Source organism: Festucalex cinctus, chromosome 9 (assembly GCF_051991245.1).
Source record: "Festucalex cinctus isolate MCC-2025b chromosome 9, RoL_Fcin_1.0, whole genome shotgun sequence".
NCBI classification, from domain to species: domain Eukaryota; kingdom Metazoa; phylum Chordata; class Actinopteri; order Syngnathiformes; family Syngnathidae; genus Festucalex; species Festucalex cinctus.
Genome location: NC_135419.1, coordinates 3,157,122 through 3,174,399, shown reverse-complemented (window position 1 = coordinate 3,174,399; position 17,278 = coordinate 3,157,122). Strand labels below are relative to the sequence as shown.

General features: G+C 40.0%; 2 protein-coding genes across 2 annotated transcripts; both read right to left on the bottom strand.

Moving 5' to 3' along the window:
- Positions 1-700: 700 nt before the first annotated feature.
- LOC144026292 (cysteine-rich and transmembrane domain-containing protein 1) lies at positions 701-7,584 on the bottom strand. Its single transcript, XM_077532880.1, has 3 exons — positions 7,419-7,584; positions 3,721-4,026; positions 701-1,935 (listed from the first exon to the last, which is right to left on the bottom strand). The coding sequence occupies exons 2-3, from the start codon at positions 4,010-4,012 to the stop codon at positions 1,832-1,834; spliced, it is 396 nt and encodes a 131-aa protein (XP_077389006.1). The 5' UTR covers positions 4,013-4,026; positions 7,419-7,584; the 3' UTR covers positions 701-1,831.
- A 4,827-nt stretch (positions 7,585-12,411) lies between these two features.
- On the bottom strand, positions 12,412-16,539 carry eif4ebp3l (eukaryotic translation initiation factor 4E binding protein 3, like). The gene is made up of 3 exons (XM_077532742.1): positions 16,127-16,539; positions 14,095-14,271; positions 12,412-12,950 (listed from the first exon to the last, which is right to left on the bottom strand). The coding sequence occupies exons 1-3, from the start codon at positions 16,251-16,253 to the stop codon at positions 12,922-12,924; spliced, it is 333 nt and encodes a 110-aa protein (XP_077388868.1). The 5' UTR covers positions 16,254-16,539; the 3' UTR covers positions 12,412-12,921.
- Between the last annotated feature and the right edge of the window lie 739 nt (positions 16,540-17,278).

The window sequence follows — 17,278 nt, the reverse complement described above, 5'->3', positions numbered from 1 at the left end:
TGATTTTAACAGCTTGCTTATTGGACATCGCCTCTCACAATATTCCTGTTTTTATGTTGTGGATTTTATGGCGAAAAGTATCGCGATTGGTTGGCTGGTCCAAAGTCAGCTGGAGCGTGCAAATTGAAGGTGTCGTTCACCTGAAGAAGACATCCACAGCAACCACCACACCACCCCCATCAGAATAAAATCAAAAAATAATAATAATGGGCAGCAAAATGTCATTTGAAAGGCAATACACCACCATCGTTTCTGAAGGGGCATCCATCTTGGACCGAAGGGGCGGGGCGCTAGGTTAATATGTAGGGCCGTTCAATTAATCGAAATTCAGTTTTTACACTCCACAATTACAAAAACAGGATAATCATAAAAAATAAAAGATTTAAAAAAAAATAGTTTTTGAGTTTAAATTTATATACAAACATTATTCTCACTTAATTCAAGCTATTCACGAAACAGGCAATAATGTACTTTAGCAAACTAGCAATCATTCGTCAAACACTAAATGCAGTATGTGGGCACATACAATAGCAAAAAAAAAAAAAAAAAAAGGAATATAATATACAAGTATTAACAGCTGAATGAATCCAGGCCAGTGTTGGCAGCGGGGCAATAGTGATCCATCACCTTTGTTCTCCATTACATGCACACTTACCAGAAACTCACTGCTGCTGCTGCCCACCCAAATAAAAACAAAGCATTTCACTTGATGGGAATAAATTATTTTAATAGAAGATTTTCATTTAAAGCAAACAGGCATGTAATGGGTCATTTGTATTATTGATCACAACATTGGTTTCTCATTTTCAGTTAAATCCCTAGCATATTTAAAAAAAAAAAAAAAAAAAAAAAAAAAAAACGTGACAGATCACATTGGGAGGAAAGGAACTGTGAGAATTTAAAGTTAATCTGGTAAAAGTCACGAAACATAAATCACAGCCTTCCTCAAAACACATTGTTTATCATTCGATTTGACTTGAAGACAATGTGCAAATGGGAGGAAAACATCCAATTGTCAGTTGTTTTGAAAACATCCTTCAGCTCAGCAGTAGACGACGGCGACTTCCAATTTTGTGGGTCAACGAAAGATCAAGATGAAGGAACTCGGCAAAGAAAGCAAAAAGAAAAAAAAAGGCAGCTCACAGATAGCGGGAAGAGCAGATGACAGCGGGAACACATACAGAGGTAATCATAAAGTGCTTGAGACCCTCACACGAGATGAGCCTGTGTGTCTGTTATCGGTTTTTATGTGCATTCTTTCATGTTCTGTGGCGCGGTGTGAAACGATTGCAAAAAGACGGCCATGGGGTGCAATTTACACTCCGCCACTTCTTATCAGGAAAAGAAAGCGTTTTGACTTTTCCGAGCCTGCAAGCACAAATCTTTAAAGTTTAAATAGAGGAAGATGGTTGTCTGTTAAAAACAGGATGCGCATGCTGATCAGCGGTCATTCAGTATGTTACGACCAAAACAAGCAAAGGACTGTTGTTATAGTAATGTGTATTTATATCAAGGCTTTGCTTGACACCTGAAGGCCAAGCTGCCGCTGCCACCGTGTGACATCAACAACTAAACTAGCCTATCGTATGCTGATGGCGGACTTGCAAGCTGCTACAAAGCTGCCCCTGATGACGCTCGGTCGCTCGGTGCTGAGGACTTCACAATAAGCGGCAAACGCAAAAGTGTGCATTCGAGGCACAGTGTCGAAAGAAATGACGTTAAAAAGGGTCCGCGAGGCTTAAGGCCAACTGGGGAGAAAGGATGCGAGTGTTTTCGAGGCACACAGAAAATCGGCTTGGCGGGGAGCGTGGATGGAAGGTGCGCGGGAATATTATGTCAGCATGTCCCACAGGCAGCAGCAACAAAGGGCTGTCCAGCAGGCTGTCAGGCACGTTTCCGAAGAGTTGTCTCTTCTTCGGTCCTCCACCATGTACACTGCGTGGAAAGAGGGAGACGACGTTACAATGTTCAGATCTGCTCTAATTTCACTCCAAGCTAATCAAGAGGGGATGTCTCCATTGTAAAAGGCAAACTTTACGGTTAAGTAACACTGGCACCGCTATCACCTTTGCAAGCTTTCAGGGCAATGGGCGGGATTAGGTTACCGCTTGGTGTTAGCGACTGTGTAACAAAAACAAGCTGTCTCGAACCACGTGTTTGGGATGAATCATTCATGTGACGGTAAGGAAACAGGCAGCTTTTCACAAGCAGCTAGTTAAGTTCAAGTGACAACAGACTTTATTTGAAACTTTGACCTCCGATATGAGGCCTTTATTCGAGCGCTTTATGGTTAGTTGATAATGAGCGCCTCCAGCGCATTGAGTTGTGTAATAGCCACAGGCCATATCTGAAGATAGCTGGACCTTGGCATACGTCAGCATTTTTCATCTTCAACCGTCAGGCACATTAAGAGATAAGTCATTCATTTGTTCACACTCATCTAATCATCTTTCCACACTGAAACAAATGGAAAGGTCAATCATTATTCTGTTCCAGCAATAAATACATACATAAATACATCAATAAATAAATAAAGTTGCACTACCAAGTGCTGGTACCAATACCCAACCAAAATTCAGTATTGGTACCAAAAATGACTCAGTACCATCATTTTAACTCATTTGCTCCCAATAACGTATAAATACGTTTATTTAATTATTCATAGCGTGACAAGTTAATGTCTGACATTTCAAACACTTCCCTTCCTTGCAAATGTTATTTTGTGATGAGCGTTATTGTTTCTGTTCGGTTCTGTTCAATTATATTATATTATATTATAGATATTTTTTGTAGAGCAATTTAGCAAAGTATGGCACACATGCAATGTGTGATAGCGGCGAAATGTTTTAATGCTAATAGTAAGTTGTTTTTTTGTTTTTGTTTTTTTATCTATTATTAGTGAACATGCCGTCAATAAGTTGCCCTCCACAAGCAAAGCCAAATACAAAGATTAAAGATCTCATTCTCATGTTAACATTGCTAAAACAACAAATCTTTTGGTGGCCCATGACTGTGTTTAAAAATGTTAAATGGTGTGTTTAATTGCTCTAAAGTGTTTAAAAATGTATTTATTGTATCAAAAGTACTCAAATTAAGTATCGTATTTTCTAAATTAATACAAATCTAAAAAATCTGAAGTTTTTTTGGCTAGCATCTAATATTCCGTTTTTGTTTTTGTTTTGTTTTTTTACACAGTAGTATTGTTTCAGTATCAAGGTAGTATCATATGCAGGTATAGTATCCGAAATGTTAGTATTCAACAATACTATTCTATAATAACTTTGTGCTTTAGAAATCTGTATGTTTAATGCTGTTATCTAAATTCACCCGATTAGTGATGAGGAGCCAAACCTCCAGCAGATTGACTTTTAGGGCCCTAATTTGGCAGACTGGCAGATGTGCTCTGTGTAAAAACGGGTGCAACTTCATTTTGGTGCCGGGGCAAGTGTATTCGAGCATTTGTTAATTTGGTAGATGCGCCGCGCATTCTGGCGCACCGAACTGCCGTGGCGCATCTCCAATTTGGTGACAAAAAGTCGACTCACTTTTAGACTCGGTAAAAGCTGGTCTAAATGGTAGCGCAGGTGGCGTAACGTCATTTTGGTGGTTTTAATGATCGCCAAGAAACATTCGCTACCTTCGTCGCTCAGTGGGGTACGTGCCGTACTGTAGTCGTTTCTAAATAAAGTGGTTGTCTGTTCTCACAGTCCTACGACCCACCTGTGTTTTTAGGAGCTTCTCCATACATGGGTCCGGGTGGGGGCCCACCCTGCCAGCCGTATTGGGGTTGTCCTGCATACCCTTGACCTTGATAAGGTGGCTGGCCTGGCCCTGGGTAGGGGCCACCGGCACCCATAGGCCCAGGAGGGTAGCTTGGGTAATTTGGATTCGGCTGCTGCATGTTTACAGGGTACCCCTGTGGAGGGTAACCCTGAGGCGGATAGGGTTGGCCCTGGGCTGGGTAGACGGGAGCCGATGGGCCTGGGTACGGAGGGGGCTGGTCTGCATTCATCGCTCAAAAATCACCTGAAATGAAAAGACAAAAAACACTATCAGACCAGCCAAAAATATGGCCCGTGAGCATCATTTGGCTATTGACAGCCTTTTTGACCAGCCATGGCGAAGTCGACACAGTCAAAATAAAATGTAAAATATGCTGTACAAACCCTTTAGCAACAATTTTGCTTAGCAACATTAGTTATTTGTACCATGCGTCACAATTGTACAGTGTGGCACTCAACCACCGTACTAGTTTCTCACATCGCTCTTTTGCAAAATTAATTGCCCATAACGGCGCAATCCTAACACAACAACAAAGGGGCTGAAGAACAAAATAAGCACATGCTGTGATTTTTCCCCCCTCCAGTGCAAAGGGCTCTTTTGCTTTAAAAAAAAAAAAAAAAAAAAAAGTAACATTCAAAGATGCCAAAAAAACTGATCAACAGCAACTGAAACCAAACAACAGCCTTTGTGCATTTTTCCCCACAGAAATCAATTCACTCAAAATGTCAATATTATTGAGGTACTTTTGTCCTACACATCGTTCCAAATCTGCAAAAATTTACTCAGACCCGGTGCAAGTGCAATTGAGTCTGTCATCTAGTGGTAGATGGTGATATTACAACTTAAACTATATAGTTAACCCCTGCATACTTGCAGTTCAGCACCAGTTGACATATTCACAGATGATTATCATTATTATTATTATCATTATTATGATTATCATTATTATCATTATGATTATCTATCCATTTTCTTGACCGCTTATTCCTCACCAGGGTCGCGGGGGCTGCTGGCGCCTATCTCAGCTGGCTCTGGGCAGTAGGCGGGGGACACCCTGGACTGGTTGCCAACCAATCGCAGGGCACACAGAGACGAACAACCATCCACACTCACACGCACACCTGGGGACAATTCGGAGCGCCCAATTAACCTGCCATGCATGTCTTTGGAATGTGGGAGGAGACCGGAGTACCCGGAGAAGACCCACGCGGGCACGGGGAGAACATGCAAACTCCACCCAGGAAGGTCCGAGCCTGGACTCGAACCGGAGACCTCAGAACTGGGAAGCGGACGTGCTAACCACTCGACTACCGTGCCGCCCCATTATGATTATCATTATTATCATTATTATTATTATTACTATTATCATTATTATTATTATCATTATTATTATTATTACTATTATTATTATTAATTTATTTTTTTACCCCAAGTATTTTTGTAAAATATATTTAAAAACATATACATATACATACATATATATATATATATATATATATTGGGCGTTATCCCCTTTTTTCTGAGATTTTTTTTCCCCTCCCCCCAACTGTTTTTCATGCAAAATATGAGTGTTTAATTATTTTTGTGTATTGAAAAAATTGGGGGGGTTCTTAAAAATAAATAAATAAATGATAGATAAATAAATATATATAATTTCTAGATAGATAGATAGATAGATAGATAGATAGATAGTTAACAACTGTTAATATTAAAGTCTGTAACAAAGTGCTCATCGTGTTCTTTGTTGCACTGAATCTCTTTGGACTTTAACACAGATGCATTCAAGTGTTTGTGTTTAATTTGTCCTCAAGAGCCACACTAGGTAATGAATTCCTCGGGGCTCCTCTCCGAAAGCCACTAAAGTGATGCAACTCTTCCCCCACAACACAGCGTTAGCGGTTTTCATGGATCCCTAATCCTGTTTCATGCCTGTTGCGGTCTCATAAAATATGCGCAGCATATTGTAACACGCTGGAGAACGATGATTGTGCAGTGCAGGGGACATCTTGTGCTACAATTATCAATCACCACACAGCAGATAAGCGCCGCCATCTTGCTGTTCACACAGACTTGACAAGCGGAGGAGGCTGTGTCACGGAGGGCTGCGAGAGGCTAATGACATTCACCACGGGAAAGAGAGAAATGCAAAACAGATGTGGACTGACTTGTTTTTGTTTGTATTTTTTTTGGTGTGGAGACACACAGCTTGCGCCTGTGCAAAGACACCTGACGTGATGTGTGTCGAGTTAGACGTGCATAACCACTTTCACACATTCCACACAATTTCCTAAGGTTATTTGCTTCACTCTGGACTTTGGAGAGTAGGAAGCTGTATTTCCAGAATTTCCAATGGGATCATAAAGTATTTACCTGCCTACCCAACAAACTGCTAACGACTCCTGGAACATTACAACTCTTGTTCAAGCCTTCTTTGCTCATGCGGAACAACCATAGCAACGGAAAATGAATGGCTCCTGTGTCACTCACTATATGTACACTATAAACACTGAAAACCAATGACTGCTTTCAGGTCAGCCTTCACTAGTAGCTACATTTTGCTTCAGTATTTGTCAAAAGGTTCACACACAAGCAGAACCGTGTCTTTATCGCAGATGATTATCTGTCATGGAAAAGCAAACCCGTTTAATTATTAAGGTGAAAGTATTGCGCAATTTCGTGGTCACAGTCAAGCTTTCCATCACAATTAAAACTTCCCTGATTTCAGTTCCGCATGTTGTGCTTTTGTGAAAAATATGACCTTTTGCCTCAAAATGTTGTCACTACTGTACTGCTGACAGATGGCAAAGCCGTGTAACTGTGGTAACGGTGCTGCGGGAGCAGGAGACTGAGGCCTAATGACTTGCTTTGTGTCACCTCAAGGCACTGAGCTGTACATCCGTGAAAAGAGTTATTTGCATTCACCTCTATGTGATTAAAACCGGATTTGATCGCATGATATGACAAAAAGCAGCATTGTTGTAGGATTGATATTAATTCTTGAGTTGATAATGACAACAACAACAAAAAAACTGGCCTCGTCAATGCTGCATCATCATTTGTGTCCATTTGTTTCCTTCTTGTAAGGCCGCAGTACTCCAGTGTTGCCACATCAATATCATAATAATTGTGTAATATACTACCAAAAAACAAGGATATCTAATATTTTGCAGTGATTTGACCAAGCATCAATATGGCATATATGCATCTAAAAAAATGTGAATGAAATCTGATACAGCCTCAAGTTCGGCAGCCTTTGTTCTTCTTTTTAATACTCGTTCATTGTTGTAAATGAAAACACAAAGTTTCACACTAATAAGTGGAGTCCACATATTGTTCTCGGTGAACAAAATGGCAATCGTAACATTTGTACAGTGTTGCAATAGAAGGGCTTACATTTATATCAAGCTAGTGTATATTGATTTTTTTTTTCAGCGACGTTAATCGTATTTTAGAGGTGTTTACTTATAAAAAAAAACAGCAGTTGGTATAACTCCCGACATTATCCGCTATTGAGGAAACCATGAAAGTGCACCTGTAGGCCAAGCCCAACCCGCTCTGTAAACAAACAGAACTTCGTGATGACTCGGATTACAAACACAAGACATTCACAGTCATAACTATAAATTAAGTCTTACCTTGAAGGGGACAGTAGCCGAATTCGATGTGTTTTCGTGAAGGAAACCCCGTCCTTATACGTTTGTTTTCCCACAGCAGTGAACAAGCGTTTCAGCCCCAGCGACGAGTGCGTCTAGCGGGACGTGACGTAATTATGAACAGAAAAAAACGCTATTTGTTGGAAACGGCACACGTGATTGGCTACAGCGACCAAAGACAAATATACATAGATGCCTCTTTCCACCAGGTTACCCGTTGCTGTGTGACGTCAACACATCCGCCATATTGGATGTGTCAGAGCTGCGTCACACATCAACTTCAACGGCGGGCGCAGACACACGCACGCACAAATATATCCATCCACCCATCCATCTTCTTGGCCGCTTATTCCTCACAAGGGTCGCGGGGGCTGCTGGCGCCTATCTCAGCTGGCTCTGGGCAGTAGGCGGGGGACACCCTGGACTGGTTGCCAGCCAATCGCAGGGCACACAGAGACGAACAACCATCCACACTCACACGCACACCTAGGGACAATTCGGAGCACCCAATTAACCTGCCATGCATGTCTTTGGAATGTGTGGGGAGACCGGAGTACCCGGAGAAGACCCACGCGGGCACGGGGAGAACATGCAAACTCCACCCAGGAAGGTCCGAGCCTGGACTCGAACCGGAGACCTCAGAACTGGGAAGCGGACATGCTAACCACTCGCTACCGTACCGCCTGCACAAATATATTTGGACAATAAATTAAATCAATAAATCTGAAGATTACAGACATTTACTCCCATGCATATTTCAATACTTATCATCACAGTAAGCGTGTTATATATACTTGGCATATAACCCAAAGTAAACACTTAAAAAAATAAATTTTCTGTTTTAGAGGTAGAAAAAAGCAATGTATGTAAATTTTAATCTGGGTATATAAACATTTGCTTATTTATTTATGTATTTATGTATTTATTTATTTATTTTATTTTATTTTATTTTATTTATTTTATGTGTGCACTGTGTGCATTATGTGTAATGGGTGGAAACTGGAGATGAACACAAACATTATTTAAATATTTATATAAATTTTAAACTGTGAGTGTAACGAAATTCAGAAATGTAGATGTGACGTGCATTTTCTGAATAAAGCGCACAATTTAATTGAATAAACAGACTTTTTTTTTTGTTTCGTTTGTTTTTTGTTTCCCTGTGGGAATGCAGTGCATTATGTATAAAATAAAAAGACGTAAAAATTCCATTTAGAAGTAACTGTTCAGACGTGAAAATTAGTGGCCCACGATGACGTGATGGAAAACGGTCAAATAGCAGCTTCAATCGTGCCACATTCAATAAGTCGGCTATGGGGACGTACGACTCATCGCTCATGAGGCGGCTGTGTGCTTATGCCTATGATTGAGACCAAAACTGCGACCCCACTGCCCCTCGTTGTCCAATCAGAGATTAGAGAGATTAGAGCGATGAACAGAGGGACGTCCGGGAAATGTAGACTCTACCCCCTCCCCGTGGATTTTTTTTATTTTTATTTTTTTTAAATTACGTAATCGTGGTCCTGTAAAACAATATATATATATAGCCTAGATAAAATTACAAAACGACTTCTCACCAAGTAATGATTTAAGATGAATTAATCACGTATCTGTTTTGTGGTTTTAATGACGTACAAGGTCGATGCTGTCATATGTTTAGGAAATTCAGTGACTCCTAAACATATGACAGCATCGACGTCAACGTCACTAAAGCCACAAAATAGATAAGTGATTAATTCATCTTAATCATTACTAGATGAAAAGTCGTTTTGTAGTTTTATAAACTATGTATATTGTTTTAGAGGACCACGATTACGTAAAAAAAAAAAAAAAAAAACATACAAACGGTATACACTACCATAGTGTAGTTTCATTTTTTTTCCAGCAGATGGAAGCCTGATGCCAATCCAAAACTTTAGCGACCAAAACAGTGGAAAAGTGCATTATAATACATATATAAATAAATAAATAAATAAATAAATAAATAAATAAATAAATAAATAAATAAATAAATAAATAAATAAATAAATAAAAATAAAAAATAAATTTTAAAAAAATGAAAAAGTTATGGATACTCAGGATTAACCTAAATAACATATACATATATACAAAAAAAAAAAAAGCATTCATTTTTATATTCCCCAAGGATGTCCACTTCGTTGCCTTTCTGTGACTCTTCCAGTCTCTGTCGCAACCTGCTGATGTGTCATGACACTGTGAATCTCCACAATAACCTTAGTGGTGAAATTATATATAAGAAATATGCTATGATTAGTCCACTCGTGTAGTGCAATGCTTTCCAGGTTAAAAAATAATCAGTTACCCAAATAACCAGATAGAACAAGCGGGTAGCCCACCCTTCAAACCACGAAGGTGACATGACATAAAAGTTATCTATAGAAAATGCTAGCGAACATTTCTATACTGGTGATAAACGAAGCAACAGCCTGGCTGGCAGCAGCTGTCAAAACACATCTGAAACATGCTATGAGGCACATGCAGCAACATAATCGTCATATGATTTTCTCCTCACACTAGCAGTCAGAACATCAAGACCACTTGCAGAATCTATTCAGATTAAGGACAACTAATCCTCAATTTTTGCCACTCTACTGAGAGCAGTATCATATTGTGACACAATGCAATCAAAATGATGTAAACGACACGGTACATGTCTCAGTGGATGCATGTTCTACATTAAGAGCTGTGTAGAATATTTCAAGTTTTGAGTGGCAGTGCTCCAATTTTCAACAAGGGAAGAAAGTCACTTTTAAGTGTGTTTCAAAAATGTAAATGTTTTCTCTAAATACTCTCCTAAAAATACAAAATCTAAGCTGCTACCTTTGAAGAGGAAGGATGTGTGACATCTTTTCCATTGTGTATTATTTTCCTGTGCAAGTGCTTCTATTGTGGTTTGTGTACTAGTGCACATACTGTCTACACCAGCGGCCAGTGTGCTGCTTTAAGTCTCCATTCCACTCGAGTAGGATAGATGTGACCAAGCAGGCCCGCGTGTTTGAGCGTCTGTTTACATTGTCACCCCAGCAATGCGCCTCCACCGCTTTGAACAGCAGCAGCTGACGAAAATAGAGCCTGGGTCGACCGGGCCCAGTCTAGGCAGCCTTCCTGCACCCACACTGAAACTGAAGCCGTGACTGTGGAAAGGGCAATGGAGTAATTTACTCATGTTCACTTTAAATTCAAGAGGGAAGGTCGAGTGTCTCCGGTTGAAGTTGTTTACAGTGATGTAATGACCAAACACTACTAAAAAAAATAATTTAAAAAAATAAAATGTAAATGAGCATGTAGCATACGAGTCATTTGAATTTTTGGCTTGCCAAAAGAAACATGAGGAATTTCATACCTTTTACTTTTTAGCCTCAGCCTTCAAGATGTATATGCTGTCACAGCCTGTCAGTTACCTGGCACCTGATGTTGAGTCTCACGTGCATTCCCACACACTTGCCCAAACAGCACATGTAGGTCAGCAGGCACACGTTCCAAAAAAAACAAAAAAAACAAAACATCCAAGTGTGCACAAACTGCAGGCTGAATGTGAAGAATCCAATCTTATCGTGTGGCTTTGGAAAACAAGTTTCACTATTTGCAGTCGGAAAGTGACGTTTACTTTGCACACACCATAAAAGCATGTACATTGTACATTAGATGAATACACATTGATTTCTACAGTTTAGCCACCAAATTGGTAAATATTGCACAAAGAAAGATCATAAGACGAGAACAGCTGCGTATACTGACCTACTATGCATCCTTAATGTACACTTTAGGGCATAGTGGTTTGTTCCCATGTCATGAATTGTGATCAACTACATTACATTACATTGCGAAGCTAATGTCACCAGTTTTGTAAAATCCTCAACAGCATGTATGCGGAATACAAAATATGAGACGAGTAATAGAGCTGGGCAATAAACCGAATTCATTTGATTAATCGGCATTTTGAAAAGAATTTATGTTCTGTTGCATCCAGATGTTATTGTGAGTTAACATGGGTTTACAGGAAATGTTTACAATAGCTACAAACTACTCAATTATGGCAATTAAGCACAAACTATGAATGTTAAATTTATGTTAACACTGATTTAGAATCAGTATACATTATTGTCTGGACTTTTTTTTTCCCCTCGGGAATTATTTTTGAAAAATGTAACCTTTAAATAAATGTTTGTTGGGTTTATTCGATTAAAACTGACTAAAAATTATTGGAAAAAAAAGAGAGAATATAGTTAAAGAGTATAGCCAACACAAAAAAATTGTCACACTCTCCCACCACATTGCAGAGCTTGTAATCTGTGTGTTCTTTACGCTGCAGCTGCCCTCATTCCTTAAAACCAGATACCCCCCCACCCCACCCCCTAATCTGCAGATCAGTGTCTCACCCCCCCCCCCTCAACTAGCTGATGCAGTTTGGGAAGCCTGGAACATCAACACGCAGTTGTCGTTCTACTTTCCACTGTATAAGCCAGAAGAATTGTATTCATTTCTCCCCCACCTCATGTAAACCACAAATGCATGTTTTTAAATTGATACCTGCTTAAAAACGCTGTATTATGAAATAATTGCTGATGCCACTCATGTATTGGCTAGCCTTAATTAAATTGTGCAGGGGTACCTAATGTAGTGGCTGGTGGCGAGTCAAGTCAAGTCACTGTCTCAGGGTTCAAGGGTCAAGACTGCGCCACCCGTGAAGAAAACAAAAACAAAGACAGTTACGTAACACTTCACTTGTTCAGCATGTACGTGAAGGTTTTTATGTGGCTGCATGATTTGCATTGCACACGTTGCTTTTTATCTTAATGATGCACATACTGAACAGAACGCAATTTGTTGGAATCAGATGGAAATGGAATGCAAACAAAATTAACACACAAAGTACAATTTTATAGTATAACCACAGCAACTCTAACATCATATGCATGTATCAAAAGTATACAAACAAACAAGACTTTTTTTTTTTTTCCCAGCCTTTATTTGGAATTATTCACATTTAATCCCTTCCTCCGTAAAAATAGGATATTTTTCAGTAAGCCCCTAACAGAAAGTAGACACTTGGTGGCAAATGCAGCGTGCATTATATAGTAGGGTCAACTACAAAAAAAAAATAAAAAATAAAAAGTGAAAAGGCTGACTTTTACATCCATTGAAATGTAAATTATCTTGCCAACTTAAAAAACAAAGTACATATAATACATTGTAATATATACAAACAATATAAAAAAAAATGTTTGTTTGTTTTTCTCCCCTTTTCAAATCCTGCTGTCGCTCAAGTGAGCAAGCAACCCATCCAGTAATCATGTTTAAGCCAAACACGTTACAAGGGTCAAAAGATCCTACCTTTCTAGCCTCCATCGTTTTTAAAAATGAGAAGAAAAAAAAAAAAGCTTTTTTCGGCAACACTTTTCGGTCACGACTGACCATGGAGGCGTTTTGATAGATGACTCTCCACAGGAGGTAAAACTGGAGTTTAGATGTCCATCTCAAACTGGTTGTCATCTGCTCAAACGAGAGAGAAGAGAGACAAGAGTGGGTCATACTGACAAGCCCCTCAAAAGGAGAACCACTCCTTAACGGACACAAAGAGGAAAACAAACTGCATCCCTTATCAACACAACCACAGTTGACACGACAAAAATACAAAACACCCGAGAGGGTGTGACCATCACAGGCAGGAGCTTGAGCAAATTGAACATGCCAACACAAGACGAAAGGAAAAGAGCCCTAATCCTCAAACGCGATATAAATAAAGATGACTTGACACTTGTCTTGATTTTCTTTTCACTTGTGCACAGTCCAACTTAACTATGGCACCAAAACCTTAGATCAACCGCTGCCACAAATAGGCACACTATTTACCTTTTTTATGTGAATAGTATTTATTACCATTTTTAAACAACATATTTGTGCTACTGTGATTTTACAGAATTACAGCAAATTTAGCGAGCACATTTTTTCCGAGGGTTCGAGTCCAGGCTCCGGCCTTCCTGGGTGGAGTTTGCATGTTCCCCCCCGTGCCCGCGTGGGTCTTCTCCGGGTACTCCGGTCTCCTCCCGCATTCCAAAGACATGCATGGCAGGTTAATTGGACGCTCCGAATTGTCGCTAGGTGTGCTTGTGAGTGTGGATGGTTGTTCGTCTCTGTGTGCCCTGCGATTGGCTGGCAACCGGTTCAGGGTGTACCCCGCCTACGGCCGAAAGCCAGCTGAGATAGGCGCCAGCACCCCCCGCGACCCTTGTGGGGAGTAAGCGGTCAAGAAAATGGATGGATGGATATTTTTTTTTCCAAATGAACTGCAATCAACGTTAGTTAAACGGACAACAAACCAAATTTTGCAGTAAGAAAATGACTCAGTATACATAACTATGATATTGACAATTGCCTAGTTGTCCAAAAGCTACTTCTTTCCTGGTTATGGTCCATAGACAGCTAGAGTAACACATACTTGATGTCTTGCGAACACGCCACCCTGTACTATACTGCATTGTTCTATGTGACCATGTTATCAAAGGTCATGTCATTTTATTATAATCAGCACGGAAAAAAAAATCTGAAAATATTGCCATCTATAGACAACTCCAGCAGTTGCAAATTGACGATATTTGTCTCCGCAGAGATATGACATGGATGAGGCAAAAATTACCTGCAACGTCCTTCTCTTCCTCTTCCACCTCCTCTTTGACATCTTGCAGTTTGCTTCCGGGGTGAGTAGCAGGGCACGTCACCCCCGGGATCTGGGGGAGGCAGCATGGGGGTGTGCGGGCAAGAGGGGAGTTTCTGCAATCCAAGAGAAACTTCCTGTCGTAGATGATGCGGGTACCTGAGGTGGGAAATTGATTCATTCAGAGATGAGATCTTTATATTAGGTCTGCTTCCAATCGATGGTTGTAAAATGTCGAACCCTGCGTACAATTAGCCATATTCCATGCGTGTGAATGTGAAGTTATTTCTATACAGTGGATATAAACAAATCTGCATACATACCTGTTGAAATGCAGACATTTTTCCATCACTTAATGTCACTCAAAATTATAGAAGCCAATTCCCACTGACTTACATCTTATTTATTTATTTTGTTTTTTAACCATCAGAAACCGGTTTCCACCCGTGGAAAATACTTTATTTTCCATATTAACGATAGATACGGCGGTCAAAAGTTGGTTTGGTTTGGATCGCTTACCGCAAAAATTCTTTTCATTGTTCCAAACGCAAAGCCAAAAAAAAAAAAAAAAAGATTCAACTGGACATCCTGCAATTTTAAAGACTCACAAGCATGAGTACGTGCATTCGAGTGCAGAGGGGAGGGGCTGTGGGTGTCACTGCAATGACTTCTAGGAAATCAGAGTACACAACATTCCCATTTAAAAACTCTCGGAGATTAAAGACACATGTATCATCAGTCTTTGGATCAGTAGTAGCATTTCTATTCAGGAGAAAATAGCCTCACATCAAGTATGCATTTCTCAAAGTTCTCCAACATCGTAAATCAGCGATGACATGTTTGCAGTCTGTCAAGATTTGGATTTTAGGCCATCTTCCAACAAGCTGAGCAATAACATTGCTGTGTTGTGTTTGACATGACAGACTAGCAGTGGTCTGCTACTAATGTTCTTTTTTTTTGGAGTTTGACCAACCTATTTTGTACATCTCTGATGAGCCTGTCCACTTGGGGGTAAAAACATGTTACGCAATAACTGCACTCTGAGCAGTTTGTCCAGGACAAAAGGGAGGAGTGACAAGACAAAACAAAAATAATAAGGCAGACGTAATCTAGGAAGCAGTAGACTACAGTAGTTTCTGTATTCAAACAGGGCTCAGTAATGCTGGCTTGTGTTTCTGAGTGTTACTTTTGTTGCAAATAATTCAAATCCATTTGATGTTTACAGTGCACCACTTTCTAGTTGTGCGTAAACATGTTCTCTGTTCCTGCAACGGAGATCAGAGGAAGGCCAGCCTCTCGTCCCTTTGCAGCCAATCACTTGAACTGTACTGGCAGCAGGATATCAACACCCTGTTGACTGGGTGGTACTGTACAAGTCATGTTTACAGCAGCAGAAACGATTAGCCACTGTGCACACCATTTTGGTTAAACGCCAATTGTTGTGTTGAGGGTACACGTGCTTTTTTGTTGTCGTTTTAAGTGTACTGATCTTGAATATTTATTAGTGCAGGACTACTAAGAAAGACTTAAAAACGCAATAGAGTAGTGGAGCTGGTGACTGTACGCATAATTTGGCAATACGTCATCGGGGCACAAAAGTTTATTATCGATCATGTCCCAACACGAATGGTGTTTAAAAAAAAAAAAGTAACCCATAATTACTTATATACAGACTTGAAAACACGTGACAGGCGCTGTGCTAATTCAACATGGACGTTGCGATTTCCTTATACGATGTCTATACCAAACCGTATAATTACAAGTTAGACGCACGTGCGCTATAAGTAAAAAAAAATAAATGAGAAGACTAACGTGATTACTTGCAACATCTCGCGATACCTTGTGGTTGTATTATTTGTTTTGTTTTTATTTTTACCACTTTTCGTTCATCATGTTGGTGCCTTTTCGACAAGTCAATTCCAGCAATGTAACCGTGTTTCAGCATAACGTGTCATACTTAAAACAGAAGTCTGCTGTCCATTTTTTTCCTTTCTTTCTTTTCAATATTTCTTACCACCGGGCGTAGTGGAGAAAAGAGTCCCCCCGGGCGTCTGGCTGTAGCAGTCGGGAAGTTGAGACCAGTCTTTCAGAGTGAGGACCCTGGTGGGAATGGGGCAGCTCTTCACTTGATTAGTCGACATGTTAGCGTTCTGGCCAACTGAGTTTGAAATCGTTCGCTTGCAAAAGCCCTCAAAATTCACAATGCTCGCTGCGCAAACACTCCCAAGTCTTCGAGGGGTCGCAGTCTTCGAGACAGCTCATCCAACGTTTTAAGTTTGTAACCGAGCTCAGAGGTTGGGATCGGGTCGCGTCGTGTTCACTTGCAAAAGCAGCTGCCAGTTCAACCATGTGCTGTATTTCAAGCAGTCAACTCGTGATGTTTTTGTGCTGCGCTTTTTGTGGCACGTGCGGCCACGCAAGAAAGGACGCGATCGTTTTTGGTATACGGACGGCCCGTTGGGGCGGGCACTACAGCCATGAAACAAGCGCATCCGCTCCACCCTGGAACTCTATTAGACATTTGTGTAACAAGTAACAACAAATAAATAAATAAACAAATAAATAAATAAATAAATAAATGATGAGTTAGCTCCTGCCCTAAGAAAAAGTACAGTCTGGAGTATTGAGTACATATGAGTTCTAATAATATTAAGATCACTTCACGGATTCTTCTGACAATAAAATAAAAAATAAAACAACTGAGCATTATACATTCAGACAAAAATACATATTCATTATTGACTGAACATCCGCTTACAACAGTAAACAGTGGCGGCTCGTCAGTAGAGGGCGCCAAGGCACTGCCCTTCTGCGCAGCTGAGTCATATTTAAAGAGACAACATTAAATACGGTAAATGAAATAAAGTATTATAATAGACATATTTCAAACTATACTGAAGATCTCTTTTGTCGCGTAAGTGTGCTTTGACAGATGGATTAACTAGGTAATTTCACTTAAATGGTTCAATTCGATTCACTTTGGTTGATTTAGGTTCAGTTTCATATGTAAATAATTGTTGAAAAAATATTACGAATTGTTTTAAAGTGCAATAAGTTAGGTATTTTGTACATGTAAGGAAATACTTTTAAATTCCCGTGAAGAGCAAGTTTCAACACAGATCCAATTACTGTAACTAGAATTTTCAAATGACGGCAGGGAGCATAC

Bases quoted from the DNA above. Each gene is read 5' to 3' on its own strand.
- eif4ebp3l (XM_077532742.1), bottom strand. From the start codon at position 16,253: ATGTCGACTAATCAAGTGAAGAGCTGCCCCATTCCCACCAGGGTCCTC. The intron at 14,272-16,126 runs GTAAGAAATATT...TTCCCACCTCAG, and splicing joins TTTCTCCACTACGCCCGGTG to GTACCCGCATCATCTACGAC. The intron at 12,951-14,094 runs GTAATTTTTGCC...TCGTTTGAGCAG, and splicing joins GGAAGAGAAGGACGTTGCAG to ATGACAACCAGTTTGAGATG.
- LOC144026292 (XM_077532880.1), bottom strand. From the start codon at position 4,012: ATGAATGCAGACCAGCCCCCTCCGTACCCAGGCCCATCGGCTCCCGTC. The intron at 1,936-3,720 runs GTGGGTCGTAGG...CTTTCCACGCAG, and splicing joins AGAAGCTCCTAAAAACACAG to TGTACATGGTGGAGGACCGA.